Source organism: Bos mutus, chromosome 13 (assembly GCF_027580195.1).
Source record: "Bos mutus isolate GX-2022 chromosome 13, NWIPB_WYAK_1.1, whole genome shotgun sequence".
Taxonomy (NCBI): domain Eukaryota; kingdom Metazoa; phylum Chordata; class Mammalia; order Artiodactyla; family Bovidae; genus Bos; species Bos mutus.
The window spans coordinates 74816905-74844644 of record NC_091629.1 but is presented as its reverse complement, the minus strand read 5'-3'; the positions used below and the strand labels follow the sequence as shown (position 1 = coordinate 74844644).

The window sequence follows — 27740 nt, the reverse complement described above, 5'->3', positions numbered from 1 at the left end:
ACCTTCATGGAGTTTCATGTAGCAGAGAGAAGAAGACTACAAAGATAAAATAAAGACACAAAAGGTATGTTAGACATGATACATTCTATGGGAAAAAATAAAATGTGGGAGGGGGCTGGGGGATGTTACTGAGGGAAGATTTACATGTTTAAAACAGGGTGGTTGAGGAAGACCTCTGTGAGAAGGTGAATCACCTGAATCAAGAGCTGATAAGGCAGAGGCAGGGGTGTAGATACTCAGGTGCATGCATGTGAGCTAAGTTGCTTCAGTTGTGTCTGACTCTTTATGACCCTATGGACCATCAGCCTGCCAGGCTCTCCTGTCAAAATCCACATCTCTTTGTGTGTGTGTGTGTTGCATTTTTTAAAATTAATTTATTTATTTTCATTGGAAGCTAATTACAGTACTGTACTGGTTTTGCCACACTGACATGAATCTGCCACGGGTGTACATGTGCTCCCAATTCTGACCCCCTCTACCCGCTCCCTCCCCATCCCATCCCTCTGGGCCATGCCAGTGCACTGGCTTTGAATGCTCTGTCTCATGCATCAAACTTGGACTGGTGATCTATTTCACATATGGTAATATACATGTTTCAATGCTATTCTCTCAAATTATCCCACCCTCGCCTTCTCCTCAGTTCAGTTCAGTTCAGTCACTCAGTCATGTCCAACTCTTTGCGACCCCATGAACCGCAGCACACCAGGCCTCCCTGTCCATCACCAACTCCCGGAGTTCACTGAGACTCACGTCCATCGAGTCGGTGATGCTATCCAGCCATCTCATCCTCTGTCGTCCCCTTCTCCTCCTGCCCCCAATCCCTCCCAGCATCAGAGTCTTTTCCAATGAGTCAACTCTTCACATGAGGTGGCCAAAGTACTGGAGTTTCAGCTTTAGGATCAGTCCCTCCAAAGAAATCCCAGGGCTGATCTCCTTCAGAATGGACTGGTTGGATCTCCTTGCAGTCCAAGGGACTCTCAAGAGTCTTCTCCAACACCACAGTTCAAAAGCATCAATTCTTCAGCGCTCAGCCTTCTTCACAGTCCAACTCTCACATCTATACATGACCACTGGAAAAACCATAGCCTTGACTTGACGGACCTTTGCTGGCAAAGTAATATCTCTGCTTTTCAATATGCTATCTAGGTTGGTCAAAACTTTTCTTCCAAGGAGTAAGCGTCTTAATTTCATGGCTGCAGTCACCATCTGCAGTGATTTTGGAGCCCAGAAAAATAAAGTCAGTCACTGTTTCCACTGTTTCCCCATCTATTTCCCATGAAGTGATGGGACCAGATGCCATGATCTTCGTTTTCTGAATGTTGAGCTTTAAGCCAACTTTTTCTCTCTCCACTTTCACTTTCGTCAAGAGGCTTTTGAGTTCCTCTTCACTTTCTGCCATAAGGGTGGTGTCATCTGCATATCTGAGGTTATTGATATTTCTCCCGGCAATCTTGACTCCAGCTTGTGCTTCTTCCAGCCCAGCATTTCTCATGATGTACTCTGCATATAAGTTAAATAAGCAGGGTGACAACATACAGCCTTGATGTACTCCTTTTCCTATTTGGAACCAGTCTGTTGTTCCATGTCCAGTTCTAACTGTTGCTTCCAGACCTGCATACAGGTTTCTCAAGAGGCAGGTCAGGTGGTCTGGTATTCCCATCTCTTGAAGAATGTTCCACAGTTGATTGTGATCCACACAGTCAAAGGCTTTGGCATAATCAATAAAGCAAAAATAGATGTTTTTCTGGAACCCTTGCTGTTTCGATGATCCAGCGCATGTTGGCAATTTGATCTCTGGTTCCTCTGCCTTTTCTAAATCGAGCTTGAACATCTGGAAGTTCACAGTTCACGTATTACTGAAGCCTGGCTTGGAGAATTTTGAGCATTACTTTACTAGCATGTGAGATGACTGCAATTGTGTGGTAGTTTGAGCATTCTTTGGCATTGCCTTTCTTTGGGATTGGAATGAAAACTGACCTTTTCCAGTCCTGTGGCCACTGATGAGTTTTCCAAATTTGCTGGCATATTGAGTGCAGCACTTTCACAACATCAGCTTTTAGGATTTGAAAGAGCTCAACTGGAATTCCATCACCTCCACTAGCTTTGTTCCTAGTGATGCTTTCTAAGGCCCACTTGACTTCACATTCCAGGATGTCTGGCTTTAGGTGAGTGATCACACCATCATGATTATCTTGGTCGTGAAGATGTTTTTTGTACAGTTCTTCTGTGTATTCTTGCCACCTCTTCTTAATATTGTCTACTTCTGTTAGGTCCATACCATTTCTGTCCTTTATCGAGCCCATCTTTGCATGAAATGTTCCCTTGGTATCTCTAATTTTCTTGAAGAGATCTCTAGTCTTTCCCTTTCTGTTGTTTTCCTCTATTTCTTTGCACTGATAGCTGAGGGAGGCTTTCTTATCTCTTCTTGCTATTCTTTGGAAATCTGCATTCAGATGCTTATATCTTTCCTTTTCTCCTTTGCTTTTTGCTTCTCTCCTTTTCACAGCTATTTGTAAGGCCTCCCCTGACAGCCATTTTGCTTTTTTGCATTTCTTTTCCATGGGCATGGTCTTGATCCCTGTGTCCTGTACAATGTCATGAACCTCCATCCATAGTTCATCAGGCACTCTATCTATCAGATCTAGTCCCTTAAACCTATTTCTCACTTCCACTGTATAATCATAAGGGATTTGATTTAGGTCATACCTGAATGGTCTAGTAACTTTCTTCAATTTAAGTCTGAATTTGGTCTTCTCCTACAGAGTCCAAAAGTCTGTTCTTTATCTCTGTGTCTCTTTAGCTGCCTCACACATAGGGTCGTTGTTACCATCTTTCTAAATTCCATGCTGCTAAGTCACTTCAGTCGTGTCCGACTCTGTGTGACCCCATAGATGGCAGCCCACCAGGCTCCGCCATCCCTGGGATTCTCTAGGCAAGAAGACTGGAGTGGGTTGCCATTTCCTTCTCCAACACATGAAAGTGAAAAGTGAAAGTGAAGTTGCTCAGTCGTGTCCGACTCTTTGCGACCCCATGGACTACAGCCCACCAAGCTCCTCTGTCCATGAGATTTTCCAGGCAAGAGTACTGGAGTGGGTGGCCATTGCCTTCTCCATCTACATTCCATATATATGTGTTATTATACTGTATTGATGTTTTTTCTTTCTGACTTACTTCAGTCTGTATAATAGGCTCCAGTTTCATCCACCTCATTGGAACTGATTCAATTGCATTCTTTTTAATGGCTGAGTAATATTCCATTGTGTATATGTGCCACAGCTTTCTTATCCATTCATCTGCCAATGGACATCTAGGTTGCTTCCATGTCCTGGCTATTGTAAACAGTGCTGCAGTGAACACTGGGATACACGTGTCTCTTTCAATTCTGGTTTCCTCGGTGTGTATGCCCAGCAGTGGGATTGCTGGGTCGTATGACAGTTCTATGTCCAGTTTTTTAAGGAATCTCCATGCTGTTCTCTGTAGTGACTGTACTAGTCTGCATTCCCACCAACAGTGTAGGAGAAAACCCACATCTCTTACATCTCCTGCATTGGCAGGTGGGTTCTTTATCAGTAGTGCTTCCTGAGTAGCCCAAGACACTCAGGGTAGAGAGTTAAAGGGAAAGGAAGGATGCAGGCAGAGAGGCCCTGAGTGGGAGTGTCCCTGGCAAGTCCGAGCACAAGGAAGCGGCTGAGTGAGCAGACAGGAAAAGCCAGAGCTGCAGCCTGAGGGGAAGGTGGGCAGCACCTCATCGGCCCTGAGTAAAGGCTGTGGCCTTGCTCTAAGATGGGACATGCTGGCCAGTTCAAGAGGAGGAATGACACGCGATTTGAGTTAGGTTTAAACATCAACTGCTAGAGGAGTTACTGAGAACTGAATAAAAGGGGAAAAGGAGCAGAAAACAAGGGGCCAGCTGGGCACTCCTGCAACAACTCAGATCAGAGATGACAGCACCCTGAAGCTGCTGATGGCACCCAGGGTGTTATGAAGTGGATGGATTTTAAATACACTTAGAGAGGAGTGTATTTAAATACACTTAGAGAGGAGTGTATTATTTGTTGCTGGAGTGGACTGGGTGAGATAAAAGAAGAGAGGGTCAGACATGACTCCAAGATTTTGGCCTGAGATAATGGGAGGCTGCAGGTGCTCTTTGCTGTGTGGAGAAGCAGGTGGGGGAGGGAAGGGCAACATCAAGAGCTCATAGTTGGATGGGCTATTCATTGGGAGGACCGATGCTGAAGCTGAAGCTCCAATACTTTGGCCACCTGATGTGAAGAGCTGACTCACTGCACAAGACCCTGATGCTGGGAAAGACTGAAGGCAGGAGGAGAAGGGGACAACCGAGGATGAGACGGTTGGATGGCATCGCCGACTCAATGGACATGAGTTTGGGTAAAGTCTGGGAGTTGGCGATGGACAGGGAGGCCTGGCGTGCTGCAGTTCATGGGGTCTCAAAGAGTCAGACATGACTGGGCGACTGAACTGAACTGAACTGAGTTGCCTATTTACACACAACAGGTGGGTGCTTTGAGAAGCAGTTAAAAAACCAAGTTCTGGGAAGAAGCCCAAGGTAGAGATTAAAAGGTAGGAGTTGCATTGGACTGGATAACACTGAGGCAGCGAGTATTCAAAGACACAGAAAAGGCAGAGGGCTGGCCTCAGGGCACTGAGAGGTCAGGGAGATGAGGAACAGTAATGAAGGAGGCGGAGGATAGCAGCCAGTGAGCTGGGAAGAAAACCGTTCACGTTGGATGCTCTGGGAGTCTATCAAAAATCGGATTTTCCAGGGAGCGAGTCATTCAAGCAACTGTGTCACACACTGCTTACAGGACTAACGGATGACCACTGGGCTTTGGAGGCGACTGAAAATCTTGACAAGAGCAGACTGGTAGAAGGGAGGAAGAGGCCCAACTAAAGTATATACAAGAGTCGATAAGTGGACTTCCCTGCTGGCTCAGTGGTGGAGAATTCACCTGCCAACGCAGGAGACATAGGTTCCATCCCTGATCCGAGAGGATCCCACGTGCCATGCAGCAACTAAGCCCGTGAACCCAACTATTGAGCCTGTGCTCCGCAGCAAGAGAAGCCACCACAGTGAGAAGCCTGCACTCCCCAACTAGAGAGGAGCCCTTGTTTACCGCAACTAAAGAAAAGCCTGCTCAGGGGTGAAGACTCAGCACAGCCAAAAATAAATAAATAAATACTTACCAAAAAAAAAAAAATAATAATCATAAAGTTCAATGAGTGGAAAAGACTAAGTAAAATAATAGACATGAAATACAGGCAACTCCTTGAAGATTCACCTTGAAAGGCTGCTACAAAATAGGGAAAAGAGTTGGAAAGGAGGCTGGACCCCTAGGTGATCTGCACCCAGGGTAGAGAGTAGAACAGGGCTTTTATTCATGATAATCAAGAGACTGAGCCACGAAAAGCGCTTGTGACAGACAGAGCACTAAAGAGAAATAAGAGATGCTCCTAAGAAGGAAACAGAAGCATGGGCTCCTGCCTGCCTCCCCATCCCTCCTGGGCCCCAGAAACCACAAACTCCAGGACACACATAGATGTCTCACCAGTGAGGTCCCACTGGCTCTTGGGACTCCACCCTCAGAGGCAAGCCAGCCCTGTGCCCTCCTGACAAAGGCATCTGGGAAGCACAGACACACAGGAAACCTCCCACCGAGGGGCAGGGGCAGACCTGTGGCTGGTGGTTAGGAGAAAGAGTCGAGAAGGGGCCACATACTGACATACTTCCCCACCCTTGCAGAGGAGACTCCAATCACTGGCTCAGAAATATTAATATCAAAGCAGGAGCCTGGTCTCATTCTTCACATTTTTTTATCCCATCCATCTTTAAACCTACTCTTAACAAGCCAGGGGCACACCCTCACCACCCTCTGATTTCTGAAACAGCTAAGACCAGGAAAATCAAAGAACCCAGAAAGTCAGAAATCACCAGGTTTCCTCTAGGGTAGCAGACTGTTCTTCATGACAGAACACCAGAAAAGGGAGACTGCAGCCGCTGTCTCCTGATCGCTAGTCAGCTGCCACAAAACCCCCGGACTTGCTATTTCTCTTTAAGAAAAAAACCAGACGGCACAGACAAGTAACAGAAGACCAATGTTAAGGTCAGCCAGAGCATAAACTTAATCTCTTGCTTTTTCCCTCCTTCTGATCTTCTAATCCTCGATCTGCTCTTCCCTTCCATAGCCAGAGAAAGACCACAGATGTATCTTATATTACACATCTGATGTGTTACTGAAAAATTATGTGTGAATCCGATTCTGGCAAATTAAATCAAATTTAAAAATGCTGTTTAAGGAAATTTCATGGTGGATAACCTTAGAATCCTATGAGAGGGAAGAATCACATACACATTTCTCTCTTTTTCAGTGAAATATACTTGACATGTAACATTGTATACATTTAAGGTATACAACATGTTAATTTCATACATTTATTTCCTGTAATATGATTGCCATCATGCAATAATTAGAACCTCCACCACATTACATAACTACCTTTCTTTTTAGTGGCTGGAATAATTGTGTTCCAGTCTCTTAACAAGGCTGATGATTATAATATTGCTGCCCATACACACGCATTTTTTAATTCTGTCTATGAAGCATTTACTAAGTGCAAAGCCCTATGCCAGGCACTCAGGAAACACAAATATACTCACAGAGCCCCTGTTCTCAGGAGCTTACACCACTGCTTAAAGAAAGCTTCAAACTGTTTATTTTCACAAAAAACGCTGAGAATAAAAGAAGGGCATGCTCTTTTTTCACATTTTAAATTTTCAGAAATCAGGAGGCACACTGCAGTTGACAGCATCTTCCCATGGCTCTGCTGCAGGCAGCAGCTGGGACACAGCCAGCTCTGCCTCTGGAGGTCAGCTGCTCCCATCTGCTAACCCCTGCTGACCCTTCTGCTGAGTTGCGTTCCATGTTGGAACTCCATGTGTTGAGTTTAACTGCCATTTTCAATGTCTTCAAAAGGACTACAATCTGATACAGAATTCAAACAAAAAGTGATTACATACATAGGAATGCATGGAAATGGCAAAGAAGCACGACCTTGCTATCAGGGAAGCAAATATTTCTTGTTGGGAGAACACCCCCAATGCAATACTTGCAAAGTAATAGCCATGTGTTAAGTGATGACAAAGCCATGTGTCATAATATAACTGGCAGTCTCTTCCCCCTCTAGTGTAAGTGTCTTACATGGGTATATTTTGTTCTAGGATATAATGGTAAATGTAGAGGCAACAAAAGCAAAAATAGACAAGGAGGTCTATGTCAATCTACACAGCTAAGGCAATAAGCAACAGTATGAAGAGGACACTGATGAAATGGGAGGAAATACTCACAAACCACATAACTGATAAGGTATTAATATCCAAAATAGACAAGGAACTCCTACAACTTAATAGCAGAAGAAAAAAAAAGATCAATATTAAAACATGGGCAAAGGACTTTGACATTTCTCCAAAGACACAGAAACGGTCACTAGGTACATGAAAAGGTGTTCAGCATCACTCATCATCTGGGAAGTGCAACAGAAGACCACAAGATATCACCTCACACTTGTTAAAATGGATATTACCAAAAAGACAAGAGACAAATGTTGGTGAGGATGCAGAGATATGTGAACTCTCATACATAGGAGGTAGGAACGTGGTTCGGCTGCTATAGAAAACAATATGGAGGTTCCTCAAAAAACTACATGGGACTATCACAGGATCCAGCAGCTCCACTTCTGGGTATTTATCCAGAAGAATTGCAATCAAGATCTCAAAGAGGTATCTGCACTCCCACATGAGCTGCATCATTATTCACAACAGCCAAGATGTGGCAACAACCCAAATGCCCTTGGACAAATGAGCAAGTTAAGAAAATGTGGTATATTCATATAAGAATATTATTCAGCCTTTAAAAAGAAGGAAATCCTGCCACACACGATAATACTGATGGACCCAAAAGACATTATGCTCAGTGAAATAAGCCAGTCACAGAAGGACGGACATTGCACGATTCCACTTAAATAAGGTACCTAAAATAGTCAGACTCATAGAAGCAAAGAGTAAAATGGTGACAGCCAGAGTTTAGGGAAGAGGAAAATGGAGAATTGCCATTTAAAATTCACAAGGTTTCAGTTATGCAAGATGAATAAGTTCTAGAGATCATAGGTCAGCTCATTAAATCCTCATGGATATTAAGATAATGCTATTCGTGTTGTATAAATAGCTACTTGCTAGGATGTCTCAGCCAGTGAATCAAGAATCTGAACAAGAACCTACATATTTCCTTTGCTCCCTCTCAAGCTCAGCAAATTTCCAAGATGCCAGAACATTAGTCAGAGTTTGCTAGGTGAGCTCCTGCCCTCTAACTTCTTCCCCACAAGATGCTGGAGTTTATCCCTCAGGCTAATAACCACATCACCTGTCTGGCCTTAGAGAGTCCTACCTTGACCATAACTAGCTATCTTCCCTCTGTCTTTCACTAATCATCTACCAAGAACTATAAAACTAAAATGTAGGCCAGGTCTCTGGATTTTCTGCAACAGCCTACGGCATATGTCCTTTTTTTTTTTTTTTTGACCAAAAAATTGCAAAATTCTGTGTTCCACCTTTCTTCTGACTTACTCAGCCAACTCGGCCATGTGTTTCCATCGTCAACCTCATAGCAACAGCCCCAGGAGAAGTAAGAGTGAAGCAATCACAGATGGAAAGAACTGGACACTTGCTCTATTATCCTCATGTTCTGTTGGCTGATGACTTGTTGTTCAGCCCCTCAGTCGTGTCAGATTCTTTGTGACCCCACTGACTGCAGCACTCCAGGCTTCCTTGTCCTTCACCATCCCCTGGAGCTTGCTCAAACTCATGTCCATTGAGTCAGTGATACCATTAAACCATCTCATCCTCAGTCATCCCCTTCTCCTCCTGCCTTCAATCTTTCCCAGAATCAGGGTTTCTAATAAGTCAGCTCTTCGCATCAAGTGGCCAAAGTACTGGAGCTTCAACTTCAGCATCAGTCCTTCCAATGAATATTTAGGACTGATTTCCTTTAGGACTCACTGATTTGATCTCCTTGTAGTCCAAGGGTCTCTCAGGAGTCTTCTCCAACAGTTCAAAAGCATCAATTCTTCGGCACTCAGCTTTCTTCATGGTCCAACTCTCACATCCATACATGATTACTGGAAAAACCATAGCTTTGACTAAACAGACCTTTGTTAGCAAAGTAATGTCTCTGCTTTTTAATATGCTGTCTAAGTTGGTCATAGCTTTTCTTCCAAGGAGCAAATGTCGTTCAATCTCATGGCTGCAGTCACCATCTGCAGTGATTTTGGAGCCCAAAAAAATAAGGTCTGTCACTGTTTCCATTGTTTCCCCACCTATTTGCCAAGAAGTGACAGGACTGAATGCCATGATCTTTATTTTTTGAATGTTGAGTTTTAAGCCAACTTTTTCACTCTCCTCTTTCACTTTCATCAAGAGGCTCTTTAGTTCCTCTTCACTTTCTGCCATAAGGGTGGTGTTATCTGCATATCTGAAGTTAATGATAGTTCTTCTGGCAATCTTGATTCCAGTGTGTGCTTCATCACCTGGCATTTCACATGATGTACTCTGCATAGAAGTTAAATAAGTAGAGTGACAATACACAGCCTGACTTACTCCTTTCCCAACTTGGAACCAGCCCATTGTTCCATGTCTGGTTCTACCTGTTGCTTCTTGACCTACACACAGGTTTCTCAGGAGGGGTAAGGTGGTCTGGTATTCCCATCTCTTGAAGAATTTTCCACAGTTTGTTGTGATCCACACAGTCAAAGGCTGTAGCATAGTCAATGAAGCAGAAGAAGATGTTTTTCTGGAACACTCTTGCTTTTTCGATGATCCAACAGATGTTGGCAATTTGATCTCTGGTTCCTCTTTTTCTAAATTCACCTTGAACATCTGGAAATATTTATTTCACATACTGTTGGCTTGGAGAATTTTAAGCATTACTTTGCTAGCATGTGAAATGAGCACAATTGTGTGGTAGTTTGAACATTCTTTGGCATTGCTGTTCTTTGGGATTGAAATGAAAACTGACCTTTTCCAGTCCTGTGCCACTGCTGAATTTTCCAAATTTGTTAGCATGCTGAGTGTGGCACTTTAACAGCATCATCTTTTGGGATTTGAGATAGCTCAGTGGGAATTCCATCACATCCACTAGCTTTGTTCATAGTGATGCTTCCTAAGGCCCACTTGACTTTGCATTCCAGGATGTCTGGCTCTAGATGAATAACCACAACATCATGGTTATCTGGGTCATTAAGATCTTAGTCCTTAAACTTAAGAAGGCTATAACATGATAGGCTGGGCATCAAAGCTAAACATCTACACTAGATATCTTAGACTAGAAACCTAAAGTTATCTTTAATCATATAAAACTATCTTCAGTGGATATGAGATGAACAAAGAAGGAAATATTCAAGGGGAAGGGTGAAAGACCTTATTTTTACAATTTAAGCTTACCCCTTTATTGCATTCTACTTAATAGACTCAAACCCATAAAGTGTACACTCCTATTCCAACTTTCATATCACCAATTCAAAAAAGAAGGGAGATGGACAACCCCAAGGAGACTGAATTTCTTTCCCAAAGTGACACAGTCAAGAAGGCTCTCAGAATTCCAGCTTAAAGTAGAATTCAGGTCTCCTAACATGCAGACATAAGAGTAACATTTAAAAAGCAACAAACCAACTTGCTGAACTACATATTGACCAAAAATAAAAACACCACACATGATACCAACTGATACTTCTTTAGGAAAATGAAAATGAAACAATGAATCACCTGTTTTAGACTTTGATTTATTCAAAGACCACAATTTTCCATAGACATGGGCCATACTTAATTATGCATACATAATTATGCATTAATTATGCCATACTAATTCCTAAGTATTATGTGTAAAGATTTTCATGTACCAGCAATATTAAACTAAAAATTAACTCATATGATTGATTACCTTTGCTCATCTCTTCAAATTAGAAAACAATTTTTGGTCTATAATATTAGTATGATTTAGATTCAACATTAATTTGTGTTTGGACTTCACCTCAGTGGCTCAAAATCAAATATTTCCACCAATGCAAGAAAAGGATCAAGGTCACGAAGCTGCTACAACAGGTGGGCAGTTGAGGGGTCTGAACTAACAGGGTCAGGTCAGAAGAAATGGAAAGAAGATACAAGTTTGAGAACGGTGCCAAGAATTCAAGTCTGACTAAATAGGTTACGGAAAGTGAAAGTCACTCAGTCACATCCGACTCTTTGCCACCCTGTGAACTATACAGCCCACGGAATTCTCCAGGCCAGAATACTGGAGTGGGTAGCCATTCTCTTCTCTAGGGGATGTTCTCAACCCAGGGATCGGACCCAGGTCTCCCACACTGCAGGTGGATTCTTTACCAGCTGAGCCACCAGGGAGACCCAAAATAGTGATGGCAATAAAAGAGGCAAAGAACACAGGAGAAAGGTGGCCACAGTGCAGGAATAAGGAAGAAAGGTGTTTATTTGTGCTGCTGAACCTCATGTGCATACATGACACCCACAGGGATGTGTCCAACAGGAAGGCAGAAAGGACTAAGGTGGACTTCAAGCGTGAAGTCCAGAGTAGGGACAGACATGGAAGCCAGCACTCTAAGAGATAACCACTGAGACAGCATCAGGTCACCGAGAGGAAGCCCACAGTGAGACGAGGAAAGGCTGGCAGAGGCCCACGCCTGGAGCTACTAGCAGTGGGAAGAAGACGGAGCAGGCCAAGGGAGTGGGACAAACCAGGAGAGGTCCAGGATATACACTAGCAGTAGAGACCCCAGAGAGGCAGGAGTAAGTAAGACAGGAGGGCGACTGGACTGGGTGGCTGGGCAGTGTGGCGGGGCAGAAAACAATGCGGAAGAAACCAGAGAGAGAAAGGAAGGAAGGCAGCCATACCCACCCACCTTCCCAAGAAAGCCTGAGGACATCCAGCACAAAGCCCTAGGATTCGGACTTGAGAGATGACACAGCAAAGCGGGTGAACCAATATTATTCTGTCAGCCGCACATGTCAGCCACATCATGAGCTTCAAGTACATCTGGCACAAGCATATGAAAACCTGGATTTAGACAACAACCATTCTGCCCACCCAAATCCACTCTCCCGAGACACACACACACACACACACATTTCTGAACGATAAAGACTCTTCTAATACAAATACAAAAAGAGGAGCTACATTTTATCAAAAGTATATGCCATGATATACATTTTGAAATACACCTTGTAAGATTTATGTCAACATTTTACTCAAGAAATGACATCTTAGTCTTTTCAATGCCTTGCTACTTTTATATCATTTTGGCCCAAATTTGGCACTATCATGAGTCATTAGAGGGAAAAAAAATCCATTAAAAATATGATTAAATTTTAGTTAACCCCAAAGTTGTATTGAAAATGTTAGCAAACCATTTACACTGTGAAACAATTCTAAAACATTCCCAAGTATCGAAGATCTTTCAAGCATCAAAGTTCTGATCCATGAGGTGTCTTAGCACAGACTTTGTGTTTACATAAAAACGCTGTTTTCAATCAATAAATGACCTACGAGGTTGAAGTAATGAAAAATGGTCATGAAAGCAGCAAATACCTGAGGTACTCACAGCTGTGGAGTAGGGATTATGAGCTCCAGTATTTTCAGCCCAGCAGCCACATCCATAAAGAGCAGCCTGGGGGAAAAAAAGGTAGATAAATATGAATACAGCATTTTAAGAACATTATACATAATTGCTAGCTTTCAACAGAAGCCAGAAATTATACCCATCTAATAAAGCCTCATCTAATAATGATGTATAGCACACGCATGATAACCAGAGGTTGAGTAAGACCTACCCAGACAATGGTCCTAACACTATCAAAACTATTTTCAGCTAAGGATTAATCTAAAATTTTCAGAAAAGAGAAAAAAAAAATTCTTAATCTTATCAACAGTAACTTCTTCCTTCCCAGAAAAAAATCTTCCCTCTGCTGTAGGCTTGTTGGGTGTGGCTCTTCTGGACCCTTGAAATAACCTCTCAAACTAGGTGTGTGTCAGTCAGATTACTTGGGGAGCTTAATAACCGTGGGTCCCTAGCTATATTCCTGATGGTCTGGAGGCTGTCCCGGGAATCAGCATTGTTAACCAGGCCTGGAATTCAGGTGGTCCCCCTGCCACCCTCCAGTAAACCCTGCTTCAGGCTTTAGTGCCTTTTTCCTCCTCCTTCAGGATAGAACAAGAGGAAATCCAACTGTTATGCACCAAAGGGCCCAGTATATGCTCACCACTGCTCTAGATTCTGGCAGATAGAAAGAGAGGCAACAAAAAGGCCTCTTCAAGCTAATCGCTCTGTGAGGTGGCAGAACAACTTTCTGTGTATGAAACCACCAGGAACACAAAACACGACTGTGTTTTTATAAAGTGTGTGATAATCATTCCCATTTCGTTTCCAGGTGTGCCACCCAGAATGTCTGGATTCCCCTCTTCAATATCTACTATGATTTCTCTGCCTTTGCAAGGGGAATCACAATTGCTGACTTTTCCATTCCTTAGTTAGAAGCAGAATTCAAAAAACCCTTAGATGGTTATTGCAGAGAAATACAAGGAGGCGTGGTCAAGAATGTTTATGATCACCTGTTTGATAAGAGCAAAATATTAGCGGTAAAGAAATGGCTAAATAAACATTGGCACAGCAACATGTGGAATTTACTGCAAAGGTTAGAAAAAAAAGAACTAGAAAAAAAAAAAGATACTTAAGAACTATTACAGAAAAAAAACTCCAAAACACTGAGTTTTAAGAACCATTACAGAAAAACTCTGAAACATTCAGTGTTAAAAAAAAAATTCTACAACAATATATTCAGTATTCTCGGTGAACTGATGAAGGAAAAAGGTACTCCCACAAAAATAGCACTGCTATATTCTAGGAACTTATTTGGGAGGAGTGGAAGCTAAGACAGAGAATGGTAACCAGACAGATTTCAATTTTCTATGATGGTTTATTCCTTTTACAAGGACTTCAGAATTAATTTGTTCCAATATTCTGCATAGAACAGGGGTTTTCAGGAAACAGTCCAGGCAGTTCTGATACCAAGAACTTCACCACTTCATGTGGGAAAATATACCCATTTCGGACCCTTTTCATTGGTGGGCAGTTCTTCCTTCGATTGCTTTAAGGAATATCCACTTTCTTGTAACTTCCACCCACCAATCCTGGGTCTACTCTCGAGAAATACTTTAACCTCCCCCTAAGAGTTCTCCAAATTTGGCTTTTCTAATGCCCTGATTCCTCTTTTCTCTCTCAAAGAATCTGTGAAAAGTGAAAGTCTCTCAGTCATCTCTAACTCTATGCGACCCCATTGACTATATAGTTCATGGAATTCTCCAGGCCAGAATACTGGAGTGGGTAGCAGTTCCCGTCTCCAGGGGATCTTCCCAACCCAGGGATCAAACCCAGGTCTGCTGCATTGCAGGCGGATTCTTTACCAGGTGAGCCACCAGGGAATCTGTGAACTGTTCCCCAAGAGGTTGAGATGCACACGCCCACTCCACTTCCCTAATGACCCTCCTTGAGAAATGACCCTAAGTCCAGAATAAGGGAGATGAAATCTGACCATGTTCGTGTGATCCAGTTGTCACCCGTCGCTGTCACTGAGAAGACCTCTCTTAAAAGCAGAAACAAGAACTGAATGCAACACCCCTAATATGGCAGACAGTAGGAAATCTATTACTGCCTGTGAAAACACCATGCTTCTAAAATAAACAAGACAGCTGGGTGAGGGTGGCAACTGAAAGTCCTTCAGAAGTGATTCAGCTCATAGATTTCAGGAAAAACTGGCAAACCTGTGGGCTAAAGCCATTCAACCGGTCCTACCTAGGATGGGTGCTGGGTCAGCCAGGGCCTCAGAGAACACGCGGCCTCAGTGAAAGGGCCCAACCTTCCTTCACTGAAAACCCTGGATATCGGTCCCCTTTCCATTTCTCACAACTATCTTGACCTGGAGTTCTGCACCCAAAAAGTAGTAAGTAAGACCACAAGGACACTCCTTGGAAGCCCAGTGGAGGTCATGAAAAGAATGTTTATCTTACTCTTGGTCTCCTTTCTCAGCAAATTTCCTTTATGCTATCTCTCCTCAATTTCATGACCTAAAGTTGTCTTCCTTTTTCATTTTCTGAAACAGGCTGGGCTGAGATAGTGACAGGTAAGAAAAAAGAATCAGAGACTGTCCCTCTCCTATCCACTCTGTTAGATAAAACACAACAAACTTAAGCAGACCTTTAAAAACAAAAAGCTTCCTTCTTTTTAGTAGTAAAATGTTATCAAAGCTACTGTCGTGCAGTAAAAGTAGGTCATGCAAATGATGATAGTATAATTATCATTTACTCTTCTCTGGGTCTTTGTTTCCTTTTTTATAAAATAAGGATATAGTAACATGCACTTCACAGTGTTGTAGGATCACGGGAATTAACACTCTTGCTCCACACAGCCAGCAATTAATAAATAGCAACTGCCACGTTACTAGGAGGGACTGTGATAAGCGACTGAAATGCATGGTATCATTTAATCTTCTAAAACTTTCTGAGGTAGCTATTTATCCCCATTTTACAATTGTGGAAAATAGAACTTCAGGCGTTGAGTAACCTGTCCACGTGAGGGGACTGGTAAGTGGGGAGGTGAGGTTAGAATAAAGTTTACCAAAATCCCAAATCCACACTCAACCCCTAAACTCAACCGCCTGTTTTCATGTGGGTCAGGTAGGGTTTGGAGGACAGTAGAACATAATAATTCCTTTTTCATGTCACATTTGTAAATTCTAATTAGTATAAGCTTCGGAAGGAATGATGCTAAAGCTGAAACTCCAGTACTTTGGCCACCTCATGCGAAGAGTTGACTCATTGGAAAAGACTCTGATGCTGGGAGGGATTGGGGGCAGGAGGAGAAAGGGACGACAGAGGATGAGATGGTTGGATGGCATCACCGACTCGATGGACGTGAGTCTGAGTGAACTCCGGGAGTTGGTGATAGACAGGGAGGCCTGGCGTGCTGCGATTCATGGGGTCGTGAAGAGTCGGACACGACTGAGCAACTGAACTGAACTGAACTGAACTGAAGGAAGCAAATGAAGTTTTCTTTCAAATTGCCACTTTAGCATCTGAACTGTTATATCTATAGCAGGGTAAAATGTGTAATATGCTAAAATTTAATAGCTTTTTGTGCATTTAAAATGTATACAGGAATACCTAGTTTTAGCACATTTTTAAAAATATGAGTCTTTGCTTTTCAAAGACAGTTTGCTTATGTATTGTTTCATTCTATTCTGCTTGTTAAGAAGGACAGCCCTCTACCTCTCATATGATGCTTCCACGTTTCCAGGCTTGTTGCCTCTCTTCCATCTGAGCAATATAACCCGATTAAGCAACTGCTTTCCATGTAAGCAACTTTACCCTCTCCTTCACACCATTTCCTGATTTTTCAGCCTTCACAAACTGTACATTCATAAACCAGTCACGTGGGGCAAATTAATATGTAAGCTTTTTTTTTAAACTGAGGTACAACTGACACATATTTTATTAGTTTCGGGTAAACAGACTAATAATTCAATATTTGCATAGAATGCAAAATGATCAGTTAACATCCGTTAACTTCTGTCAGCATACACAGTCGCAGAACTGTTTTTCTTGTGATGAGAACTTTTAAGATTTACTCTCTTAGCAGTTTTCAAATATGTACGTGTAAGCTTTACAGTATTTCTTTTTCCAAGACAACTCCATGTGCAGTGCGGCAGAATAGCTTCAAGATTGCTGGGTGTAATGTCCTGCTAACACAGTCCAGAACTATCCTTGGTTCTCTTGTTGCTATTTTGCTAACCAAAACAAACAAAAACCAGTGAAAAAGTCATGGGAATGGCAATGAGATGAAGGCGGCTTTGCTGGCTTTTCTCTCTCTTTCTCTACCAAGGCATCCAGATCTGATATGCCAAGCTTGGTTTTCCTATTCCAAACTTGACAAATACACAAGACTTTATTATGTGGAAAAATACCATGACCAGACAAAGACTTTTTATACTGAGTTCAAAGCGTTTACACATGTTGAGTAATCATGTTCCATAAATCCCCTTGCATGGCAGGCAAAGAGTAGCACAAAATTAATTATTCTTCCCTCCCCTTCCCACCATAGCACTATGAGTGGTTTGTCCGCCATAAAGGGCAGGTCACAGAATGTCACCAGGGGCTTTGCAAAGATGTCCTCCATGAATCAGATCACCCTGCTCTGAGCACTCACTACCCACCACGTCCAAAGCAACTGTGACGTGGACTCTTCTTCAAACACAAGATACAAAGCACAAAGGGCATGCCAAGCAGCGCTCCAGAGGCAACGTGAGATCCCGGTACTAAGCTCACACACGCCTCACGCAACTGTGACACTTTAACAGACTCTGTGCCGTGCTGCCTTGCTGTGCTGTGTACTCAGTCGTGTTCAACTCTTTGCAATGCCATGGTCTGCAGGCTGCCAGGCTCCTCTGTCCATGGCATTCTCCAGGCAAGAATACAGGAGTGGGTTGCCATTTTCTTCTCCAAGAGACCTTCCTGACCCAGGGATCAAACCTGCATCTCTTGCATCTCCTGCATTGGCAGGCAGGTTCTTTACCACTAGCGCCACTTGGGAAGCCAACAGACTCTGAGGGCATCCAATTTGTTTGTTCACTCAACAAATATTTGTTAAGCCAGTAAGTAATGTGCCAAGTTGGTATACACTCAGAAAGATTATTAGATCAAATGGATTGTTAAATTTCATTCTTAATTTAGTGCTAAAGGCTGGAGATGGGGAGTTGGGGGTGAAGAAGATGTACAAGTGAGCTTGCAAAAAGCCAGTTGCACATAAATTCAGCCTCCCTCATACCTCGATTTCGTGAGTAGTATCATGTGTTGGTGACTTGAAATACCAGTTAGTCTATAAAACCGCTGAAATGCTTAATCAGAGAAAGGATTAGAGTCAAAATGCTACTGTTCCTTGAATAGAGGAAATATAAAATGCAACTCTGAAACCATTTTCCCACCTGAAAAGCAAGCAGTCATACAGTCAGGTGCTCACTTCTACAGAGAATGACATTTACAAAGAATGAACATGGGACTCAGTGCATTTATTACATGTCTGATAAATACCCAGGCCAGTACCCAGCCTACTGAAAGTAGTCCAACACACGATTATGTCTGTTTGGTTATAAAGATCAGTAAGAACCCTAGTATTCTGAGGTGGGTTTTCATTTTAGAAAAGATCCTAAACAGGCAGTTGATGATTCATACTACCTAAGTGTTAAGAACAATACCATTTGTTTTTTCTAAAGACAAAAAAAAAATGTCTCTACTGGTTCAAAAACTTGTGAGCTAGCAAATTCTACGTTCAACTTGTGAGGCTAGTTTAAACACCTCAGTGTTCCTTACCTGCCCAACTCTCCCCGGATGTTTCAAGGCCAAGCCTCCACTAGAAACGGCGGCAGCCACATTCCCTTCGTGGTCCACAACCACAGCGCCCACTGTGTCCAAAGGGCCCGAGTCGTTCTCCTGTGGAGCAAAGGGCCAGAGCGTTCACTAAGCACGGTGCACAGCAGCGACACGACCGCACAACACTTCAAGGACAGTCATGACACAGCGAAAGCTGAGCTTATCCTTAGCTGGAGCATTCGGCAATTGCCTATCTATTGTCAAGCTGACGCTTAAATCCGGTTCAAGTCAAAACTTATTTTCCAGTGAAAGATCCTGAGCCAAGAGTGTCTGCTTGCTTTTCTCTAATAAGAAGCCTAACATGCCTTTCAAAGGGAGGAAGAAAACAACAGTATAAATTGTAATATATCACTGTATCACCTTAATCTCAAGAATTCAGTTCACGACTGAGAATCTGGAAAGGAAAAGATCTACGGTATAAGTGAACTAATAAATGTTCTTATTTGTATTTCTTTAATATTATGCAAAAATTTCTAAAAGTAATATATTCACCACAATAAATGGAGAGAGTGACGTTCAGTCTTGAACTAGACCATGCTACAGTTTTCTTTAAAATTTCTTCCTTGTGAGACACTTGATGGCAAACCCCCTTCTCTGCTATGTTAATAATATGGTTGCCACTCATATGGCAGAAAACTGCACGTTCCTGGGAGCCATCTTTGTGTTCCTGGGTCTTGTTCCAGGCCTCACATGCTTAACGCATTTCACACATATTGACCATGAGCAGCTGTCTCTTGCCTCAAAGATTTCTGGGTCACCTGTGCAAGGCCCACCAACTTTACACTGCTGGATAAAAATCAGAAGTAAAGGGAGTGGGAAGGAAATTTCATGAAAAATTACCTTTTTAGTATACTAAAGGAGGGCTGTTATAGGTCTTTAGGTTCATTGTGGTCATGGTGGTATATATTTTTAAAGTCTAGGTCACTGGTGCCCTAGAACCTGAGAACCCCATCCTCACCCATACCCCCAAGTCTGTATCAGAGTCAGGGACAACCCCATGTTCAAAGAGACTTCTGTCCATGGACTCTACTTTTGAGAAACAAGGTCTGATACTATCCCATAGGTCATGATCAGCCAAATGTCTGCTCTACTCATTCTAAGGCAAATAATTTTACAGGCACAAATCTGCCGAAGGAGAGACTTAAACCACCTAAGACCAACATTATGTCAGCATAAAAGATTTAAGCTCCCTCTTGTTCCACTACCAATTGGCAGCATACCACCATGACCATACCACCATGACCATACCACCATGACCATACCACAAAGTATTTTAAAACATGATCTTAGCAATCTTACTGCTTCTTTTAGAAACAGACTACTCTCATACAAATAAAAAGGCACTGTAGAATAACCTTCCTCAAAAACAGCAACAACAAAGTCAGGAAAGGGTATTCTTTATTAGTCCTTTTTTATTAACTGTGACTGCTGATCCTACTCAAACATTCCATAAAACAGAATTTTACTGAGGGGACACATAACATATACACAACGATATGAATTATCTGTAAAAACAATTCTCTGCATTTCGATCAGGATATCGTGACTTTAACTTTCATCCCTTTGAACCTTACTGTACAAAGACATGGAAGGATTATACATAGATGGATTTACTATAACCTGTTTTTCAAAAATGAAAAAGCAAGCAAAAGATAGAGAATTCTGTTCCAAATTAAGCTAAATATTCCTAATGGCTAGCAACACCTGCAAAAATCAGAATTACTTCATAAAATATTCAAGAATTAGTTTATAGATTTCACATACTGAAATGGAAACTGAAAGATGATGAAGTAATATTTAAGCATTTTTATGAAGTGCAGGTAAATTGAATGAAAGACAAACAGTGGTATTTTGGCTATAATAATTTCACCGAGCTCGTGTATATAGAAAAGAAATCTTAGAAAGTTTAAAAAATATACAATGACTGTTATTATATAGAGCTACTATTATACTCTTACACTCCATAAATACTTAGAAGTATATGCACCACATAGATACACACAGACCTAATGTCCTTGACTGAAATATGCTAGTTGCATTAATTTTTTGATAAAATTGTTATTAAAAAGCAATGGCATAAATTATAGTCCTTGTCAGATTAAACACATGCGTATAAAGTTGACATACGGATTCCATGTGTCATGGAAAAGACAAATAAAACTTTCTACAATTAACTAATGATCTAGTCATCTCTGTTGAACTTCATGTCAAAAGTTTTCATTTTTCTCACCCCAAATTGGAGATGGCTATTACATAGTTATTGTAAGAATTAAATAAAGTAACACATATAAACTAATAAATCCCGTAGAACAAAGTGTAGGTACTTTCCACATGAAAATTAAGTCTCTAACCTGCACTAACTCTGAAACCTGCCAAGAGACATCATCTATCAGTTACGTATCTCATTAATGTGGTCTTTCTTCTGTATATGCATGAGTGAGTGCATGCTAAGCCGCTTCAGTCACGTCCGACTCTGTGTGACCCTATGGAACACAGCCTACCAAGCTCCCCTGTCCATGGGGTTCTCGGACAGAATCCCATGAATACTGGAGTGAGTGGCCATTTCCTCCTCCAGGGCTTCTTCTGTACAGAATTACTCAAGTATCAAATAGATAAAATACAAGAATAATATCTCGAGTGTAAAAGCACATCCTGAACCTGATGTATGGTGAGATTATCCTAATATAATAATAAATACAGAAATACATTTTATTTTTAAGATATCAAGTCTTCCCAAGACTTGTTAGGCTGCTGAGTAGCATTATAATTGGCCTGAGCTTCCACTTGAGAAACACAGCTGACTTAACACCTTCCATGACAGCACAGTAAGTGCAACAGAAAGCTTCCCCACCTTCAAGCATCCTGAAGATGCCATGATAGATCTGGGTCCGGGAAACCTAGACCGGGCTCCACATTTGGCTCCTAAAGCCAGTCCCCTGCAGTAGTGGGGCCTCTGAGGGCTCAGAGTGTATCAGCTGTGTGTATAAAAGAAGGAGAACTTAGCCAGAATTATCTGCTTTCATGTGTCTGGCTTGGCTGAAACCAAGGAAAATTTGGATATAAGAATACCCAATGACTTTTCTCTTCTCTCTTCAGAAAATCCCGCTTCTGATGTCCAATACTAAAAACGATGTTTCTGTAAAGCTATAGTCAAGATGTCTATTTTTAAATAATCCTTTATTCTTTGCTTAATAAATATACATTAAAATCTTTGCAGCACTACACAGATTAGTGCCAAACATATCTACAACAGAGAAAAAAGTTTATTTTGTAAAAATCTTTGCTATTAATTCCCTAAATCATTCACCAAAAGTAAACAGAAACATTTTCAGCTCAAAACAAAAATAAAGTGTGTTAACCATGCTTTTAAGGGGCTTCAATATATCTGAATTACAGCTTTAACTATAAATTCATATCATAACAAAGTTCCAGAGGATTACCTAAAAATTCCGGTCTCTCAAAAGTAGCAAAGGACAATGTTTTCCAACTGGCAGAACTCCTATACAGAGCTCTGGGGCTGCAACATTAAAGGTGGAAAATGCATTGGGTTTAATCTCAGTGTTTTGTTTTGTTTTTTAATAATATTACACATAACATACTATGGGATTGTTTTCTTCAAAGTGGAACCATTTGGGGGCCTCAGTGTACATGTTGAATGAGCATGTGTAAGTGATGGTAGGGATCAGATGAACGTACTCATGACTTAGATTATTATACAACTGGACTACAATGGAAGCATTGTTGTTGCTGCTGTTGTTGTTTAGTCGCTAAGTTGTGTCTAACTCTTTGTGAACACCATGGACTGTAGCCCACCAGGCTCTTCTGTCCATGGGCTCTCCCAGGCAAGAACAGTGGAGGGAGTTGCCATTTCCTTCTCCAGGGGATCTTCCTGACCCAGGGATCAAACCCACATCTCCAGCATTGGCAGCAGGTGGGTTCTTTACCACGGAGCCATCTGGGAAGCCACAACGGATGCTTTACAAAGCTTTAAAACATTTTCATTCTTATTCATATGTTGTTTAATTCATAGTATTTAATTTGAACTCATAATGAACGACTGGTTAAGAATAGCAACCTAAGATATACTGGAGTTGAAATCAAAATTGAGGAATTTAAGAAAGATGATAATTCTGATAAGTCCTTTAAAATAATATTAACTAGATTATTAAATTGCGTTCATTTGATCAAAATACTGATAGAATACATCTCAATGACTTAAAATCAGTTTAAAAATATAATGATGAATATATCTAATTTGGCTTCTTGTGTTTCTGGAATAAATATTAATCACAATTTTAAAATTCTAATTCAAAAAAATTTAACTCTAAATTAAATATACACACCTAGCTATGACTCAGCAACTATACCCCTAAGTATTCACCCCAAACTGAAAAACTGAAACTGTTAGTTGCTCAGTCGTGTCCGACTCTGTGTGACCCCGTGAGCTGTAGCCTGCCAGGCTCCTCCATCCATGGGATTTCCCAGGCAAGAACACTGGAGTGGGCTGCTGTTTCCTTCTCCAGGGGATCTTCCTGACCCAGGGACCAAACCCAGGTCTCCTGTACTGCAGGCAGATTCTTTACCAACTGTGCTACAAGGGAAGCCTATTTACCCCAAGAGAAAACAAAATATATACGACAAAAGACTTGTCAAAAATGTTTATAACACCTTAGTCAAACTGCAATAGTCGAAACCCGGAAATAATCCAAATGTCTATCAAGAGGGGAATGGGTACCCAAGACGTGATCCTGGCAACAGTGGAAGACTGTGCAGGAATAAAAAAGGACCAGTGACATGTGCAACAATACGGGCCATTTTTTAGATGTATGTTGAGTAGAGGATGCTGGCCACCACACAGTACATAACGTATGACCCCATTTATCTGAAGTTTTATTTAGAACAGGTAAAACTACGGGGAAAAAGAATCAGAAAAATAGTTGTCTTGGGAGGGAGGTGTGGACTCTGAAGGGATATGAAGAAACTTTCTAGCATAGTAGCAATGTCAGATCTTGTTACATGGATGAATAAACATATCAAAATTCATCAAATTATACACTTAAGATTATGTGTGTTTCACTGTTTTACCTTAATCAAATCAACAGCTGATGTATCTATTTTTGAGTATACAACACAGGATTTGAAATGTCAGATCATGATCAAATCTTTCAACTTTTTCCTAATAGCACAACACATCTATATTTATATAACATTTAATACACATCTGATTGCAATTATAAAGGGGGGGTGGTGATGGAAAATAATAAAGAGATGGTAAAATGAATGAAAATCTAATGTACTCTCAACTGGAAAGAATAGAGAAGTAAAAATATCTAAAGAGAAAATGGCTCAAATTTCCCCACAATGGATGAAAAATAAGAATCTACATCTCCAGGAATCCAGAGAAGGAAAGGAGCAAGAGAGAAAGGAAAGCTTATGACAGTGGAGTGACAGCAGAATTTCCAACAGTCCAGTGGGAGCCAGAAGGCAGTGGTATATTTTCACAGAAAAATAACTATAAACCTAGAACCTAACAAAATTACCTTTTAGGAACAAAAATAAAACAAATACATTTATAAATCAATAAAATGTGTTCACCACCAAGAGACCTACACTTAATGAAGTCCTAAAGGATCATTGTAGTTAACACTGCAAACTGACCTCCTTCTGATACTCCCTACCACCTACTCATGAGCATCCCTAATATTCTTTTCTCAGCTCTACTTTATCTTTTTTCCATAACATGTATCTTCTAAAATATAAAGTTTATTTTCATAATATTTAAACTGCCAAACTCCTCCAAAAGACTAGAAGCTCCACAAAGGCAGTAATCTTTGTATGTGTTACTCACTAGCATAAGCGAAGCACCCAGAAAAGGACTTGACACCTCTTAAGTACTCAAAATATATTTGCTGAATGGATGAGCAAATAAACAAATGAATAATATACTTTTAAGAAAAAGGAAAATAACTGCTGTGATCTAAATGTGCCCTTCCAAAGTTTCACCTACTGCAATCCTAACCCCCACAGTGATGGTAATGGAGGTAGGGCATCAAAAAATGAATAGGTCATGAAGGCAGAGCCTGCATGAATGAGATATGCCATTGTAGAAGAAGCCCAAGAAGTTTCCATGCCACTTCTGGCATGTAAGGCTATAGCAAAAAGATGGCCATCTAGGAAGGAGGTCCTCATCAGATATCACATCTGCCTATGCCTTGATGTTGGACTTCCCAGCCTCCAGAACTGTGATAAATACATTCCTATTGTTTGTAAGCCATCCGGTCTCTTGTATTTTGTTGTTATAGCAGTCTGAAAGGACTAAGACAATAATCCAAGAAGGAAAAGGACACTCGGGAATGAAACAAGGAATGAGCAAGCAAATACAATGGCAAACATGCATGTAAATCAAAATTAATATTGTCTTCAAAAATAATAAGAGTGTATTATTGGGCTTCCTTGGTGGCTCAATGGTAAAGAATCTGCCCGTCAATGCAGGAGACCTGGGTTTAATCCCTGGTCTGGGAAGACCTTTCATTCCAAGGAGCAACCAAGTCCACGTGCCACAACTACTGAGCCTGCATTCTAGAGCCTGGGAGCTGCAGCTCCCGAAACCTGCAGCCAGGGGAGGAACTGCAACAGGAAGCCTGCATGCCACGGCTAAAGAGCAGCCCCACTCTCCACAGCTAGAGAGAAGCTTGAGTGGCAGTGAAGACCCAGCACAGCCAAAACAGGAAGCACAATTATTAAAAAAAAAAGAGCGTATTATTAGACGATCAAGATGGGGTTTTAAAACCTGGCTATGTTATCACAAATACACCTGAAAAAGCTGAGAGCAAAAGGACAAGGGAAAGAAGAGAGACACCCAGTGGGACCAACCCAAACACGGAACTAATTAACATCAAGAACACCAGTTTTAAGACAAAAAGTTAATAGGACTAAAGGATGTCTACATGGTAAATACTGGAAGTTTAGATAAGCCAGGGCGATATAGTAATTCTAAATCTGTATGTACCTAAAATGAAAAATAGCCTCAAATGTACATAAAGCAAAAACAGAGGAACATAACGAGATAGTTTAACACATTTTTCTTAACCATGAATAAGGAAAATGACTTAAAGCAAACAAACAAACAAAAATTCAGTAAGAAATAAAAAATCTGGGGACTTCCCTGGTAGAACAGTGGATAGGAGTCCACTGGCCAACGCACGAGTTCAATACCTGGTCCAGGAAGATTCCACACACCACGGAACTAAGTCAATCTGACACTGCTTCTGAGACCCCACTCTAGCGACTGCAAGCCGCAACTCCTGAGCTCACGCTCTAGAGCCCAGGCTCTGCAACAAGAGGAACCATTGCAATGAGGGGCCCATGCACCATGAGGCAGAATAGCCCCTGCTCGTGGCAACTAGAGAAAGCCCACGTGCAGCCGCAAAGACACAGCACAGCCATAAATAAATAAATACAATTTTCAAAAAAGAAAAGGTCTGAATAGCACATTAAAAGGCATTCACGGAATTTTGCTCCAATTAGAGAGAAAGCATTGTTTTCAAACACAAATAAGTATTTTTAAACATTGACCACACATTAATCCATAAACTAAATCACAGCAAATTTCAAGAAACAATATCAAACAGAAAACACTCTCTGACTACAATGCAATTAAGTTAGGAATCAATAAAGGTAAATAAAAATTTTTTAAAAAGAAAAAAGCACTGCTAAATAACTTACGGATCAAATAAATCTAAACAAAAATACAAAATAACCAGTAATAATTAAAAATACTACATTTCAGAGAATTCCCTGGAAGTCCAGGGGTTAGGACTCTGTACTTTCACTGCCAAGAGCGCAGGTTCAATCCCTGGTCAGGGAACTAAGATCTCTCACAAGCTACATGACCAAAAAGAAATAGACATATAAAACACTGCATTTTAAAACTTGTGAGAGATGAAATAAAAGTGGTACTCAGAGGGAAATTAATACCCAAAGTATTGATATTACAAAAGAAACAAAATAGTAAGCTAAGTGCCCAACTAAATAAGTTAGAAAGGGAACAAGAAAAACACAAGGAGAAAAAACGGAAGATGAAAAATCAATGAAAGAGGAATGAACACCAAATGAAAAGATCCAAAAAGGCAATAAAATAAATAAACAGAAGAAAGAAGGGCAAAATCAGTCTGTGACTGAACAACTTGTCGAATGGACAAACTGAATGAATGAAATTGAACAGGCAATGATTTTCTCCAGGCACCAAAGCTCAGCAGGGCTCAAGCCTCCCGCCTTCTCCTCCGGGGGGAGGCTTGGCTCTTGGCAGTAACAGAAGACACTATCAGATGTCATGGTAGAGGTGGCGTTCCTGACTCACTCTGCATCCCCTATCCCTGCCCCACAGAGAAATACCACCCTTCTCCAAGTCCCAAGGTCTCGAAAACCCCAGAAGAGATCTTCTCAATCACCTCCCAAACACACAGGGGCCCTGGCCCTGAGAGCACAACCTAAGCCCAGCAGCTCTCCCCTCTCTGGAAGCCTCTTTATACACTGGCTTCTTCTAGGCTCCTCTGTGGCTTGTCTTGCCACTCATCCACCTATAGGCAGCAACAAACCAAGTGTCATGACACTTTTTAATTGTACCTCATTAATAAGTCAAACTTTCTGTCCTCTGAAACTGCCTTTTGCTGTTTTTATGCATGATCCAGGCTCAGCCTCTCCAAAGCAGTTTTCCTCTAACTTCTCGTATTCCTCTGATTATTTCATATTTCAATCTTCCCTAAATATAATGCTTTTGCACATCATTCCTAAATGAGTTTTGTCCCAAGAGCACATCCTTAACAACTGCTGAGAAATCTTTCGCTGGTCCCATAATAACCAAACTGAAGCCCAGAGTCGTTTCTCACAATGTGGAAGTGATCTTTATTTCAGGAGGCTGTGCATGCTCTGTGGTCCAGTGTTCAAAACAAACTTCTAAGGCTTTTCCCATGAAACACGAAGCCTCTCACTTTATCCACAAAGAGATGATATGTCTTTATACTGGACACACACCCCACCATTCGATGTTTTCTTCCGGTAACACTTCTTTACCGCCTTCTCATCCCCTAGATCAACCATCTGGATCACACTCCTCGCGTTTGACTAACCAATTCGGTTTCTTTAATTCCAGATTGCTTTCCTAAAAGCTCTAAATAATTAGTATTC

General features: G+C 41.4%; 1 protein-coding gene across 4 annotated transcripts in view; it reads right to left on the bottom strand.

Moving 5' to 3' along the window:
- TASP1 (taspase 1) overlaps positions 1-27740 on the bottom strand; it is a 318253-nt gene that overhangs the window by 187919 nt on the left and 102594 nt on the right. For all 4 annotated transcript variants that reach the window (XR_011466633.1, XR_011466634.1, XM_070381969.1 and 1 more), the window contains exons 9-10: positions 18495-18614; positions 12666-12744 (exon numbers count right to left, since the gene is read on the bottom strand). Coding sequence is in view for 2 of the 4 variants with exons in the window: in XM_070381969.1 (XP_070238070.1) it covers positions 12666-12744; positions 18495-18614 (199 nt within the window). In the remaining 2 variants the exon portion in view is untranslated. The remainder of the gene's footprint in view (positions 1-12665; positions 12745-18494; positions 18615-27740) is intronic.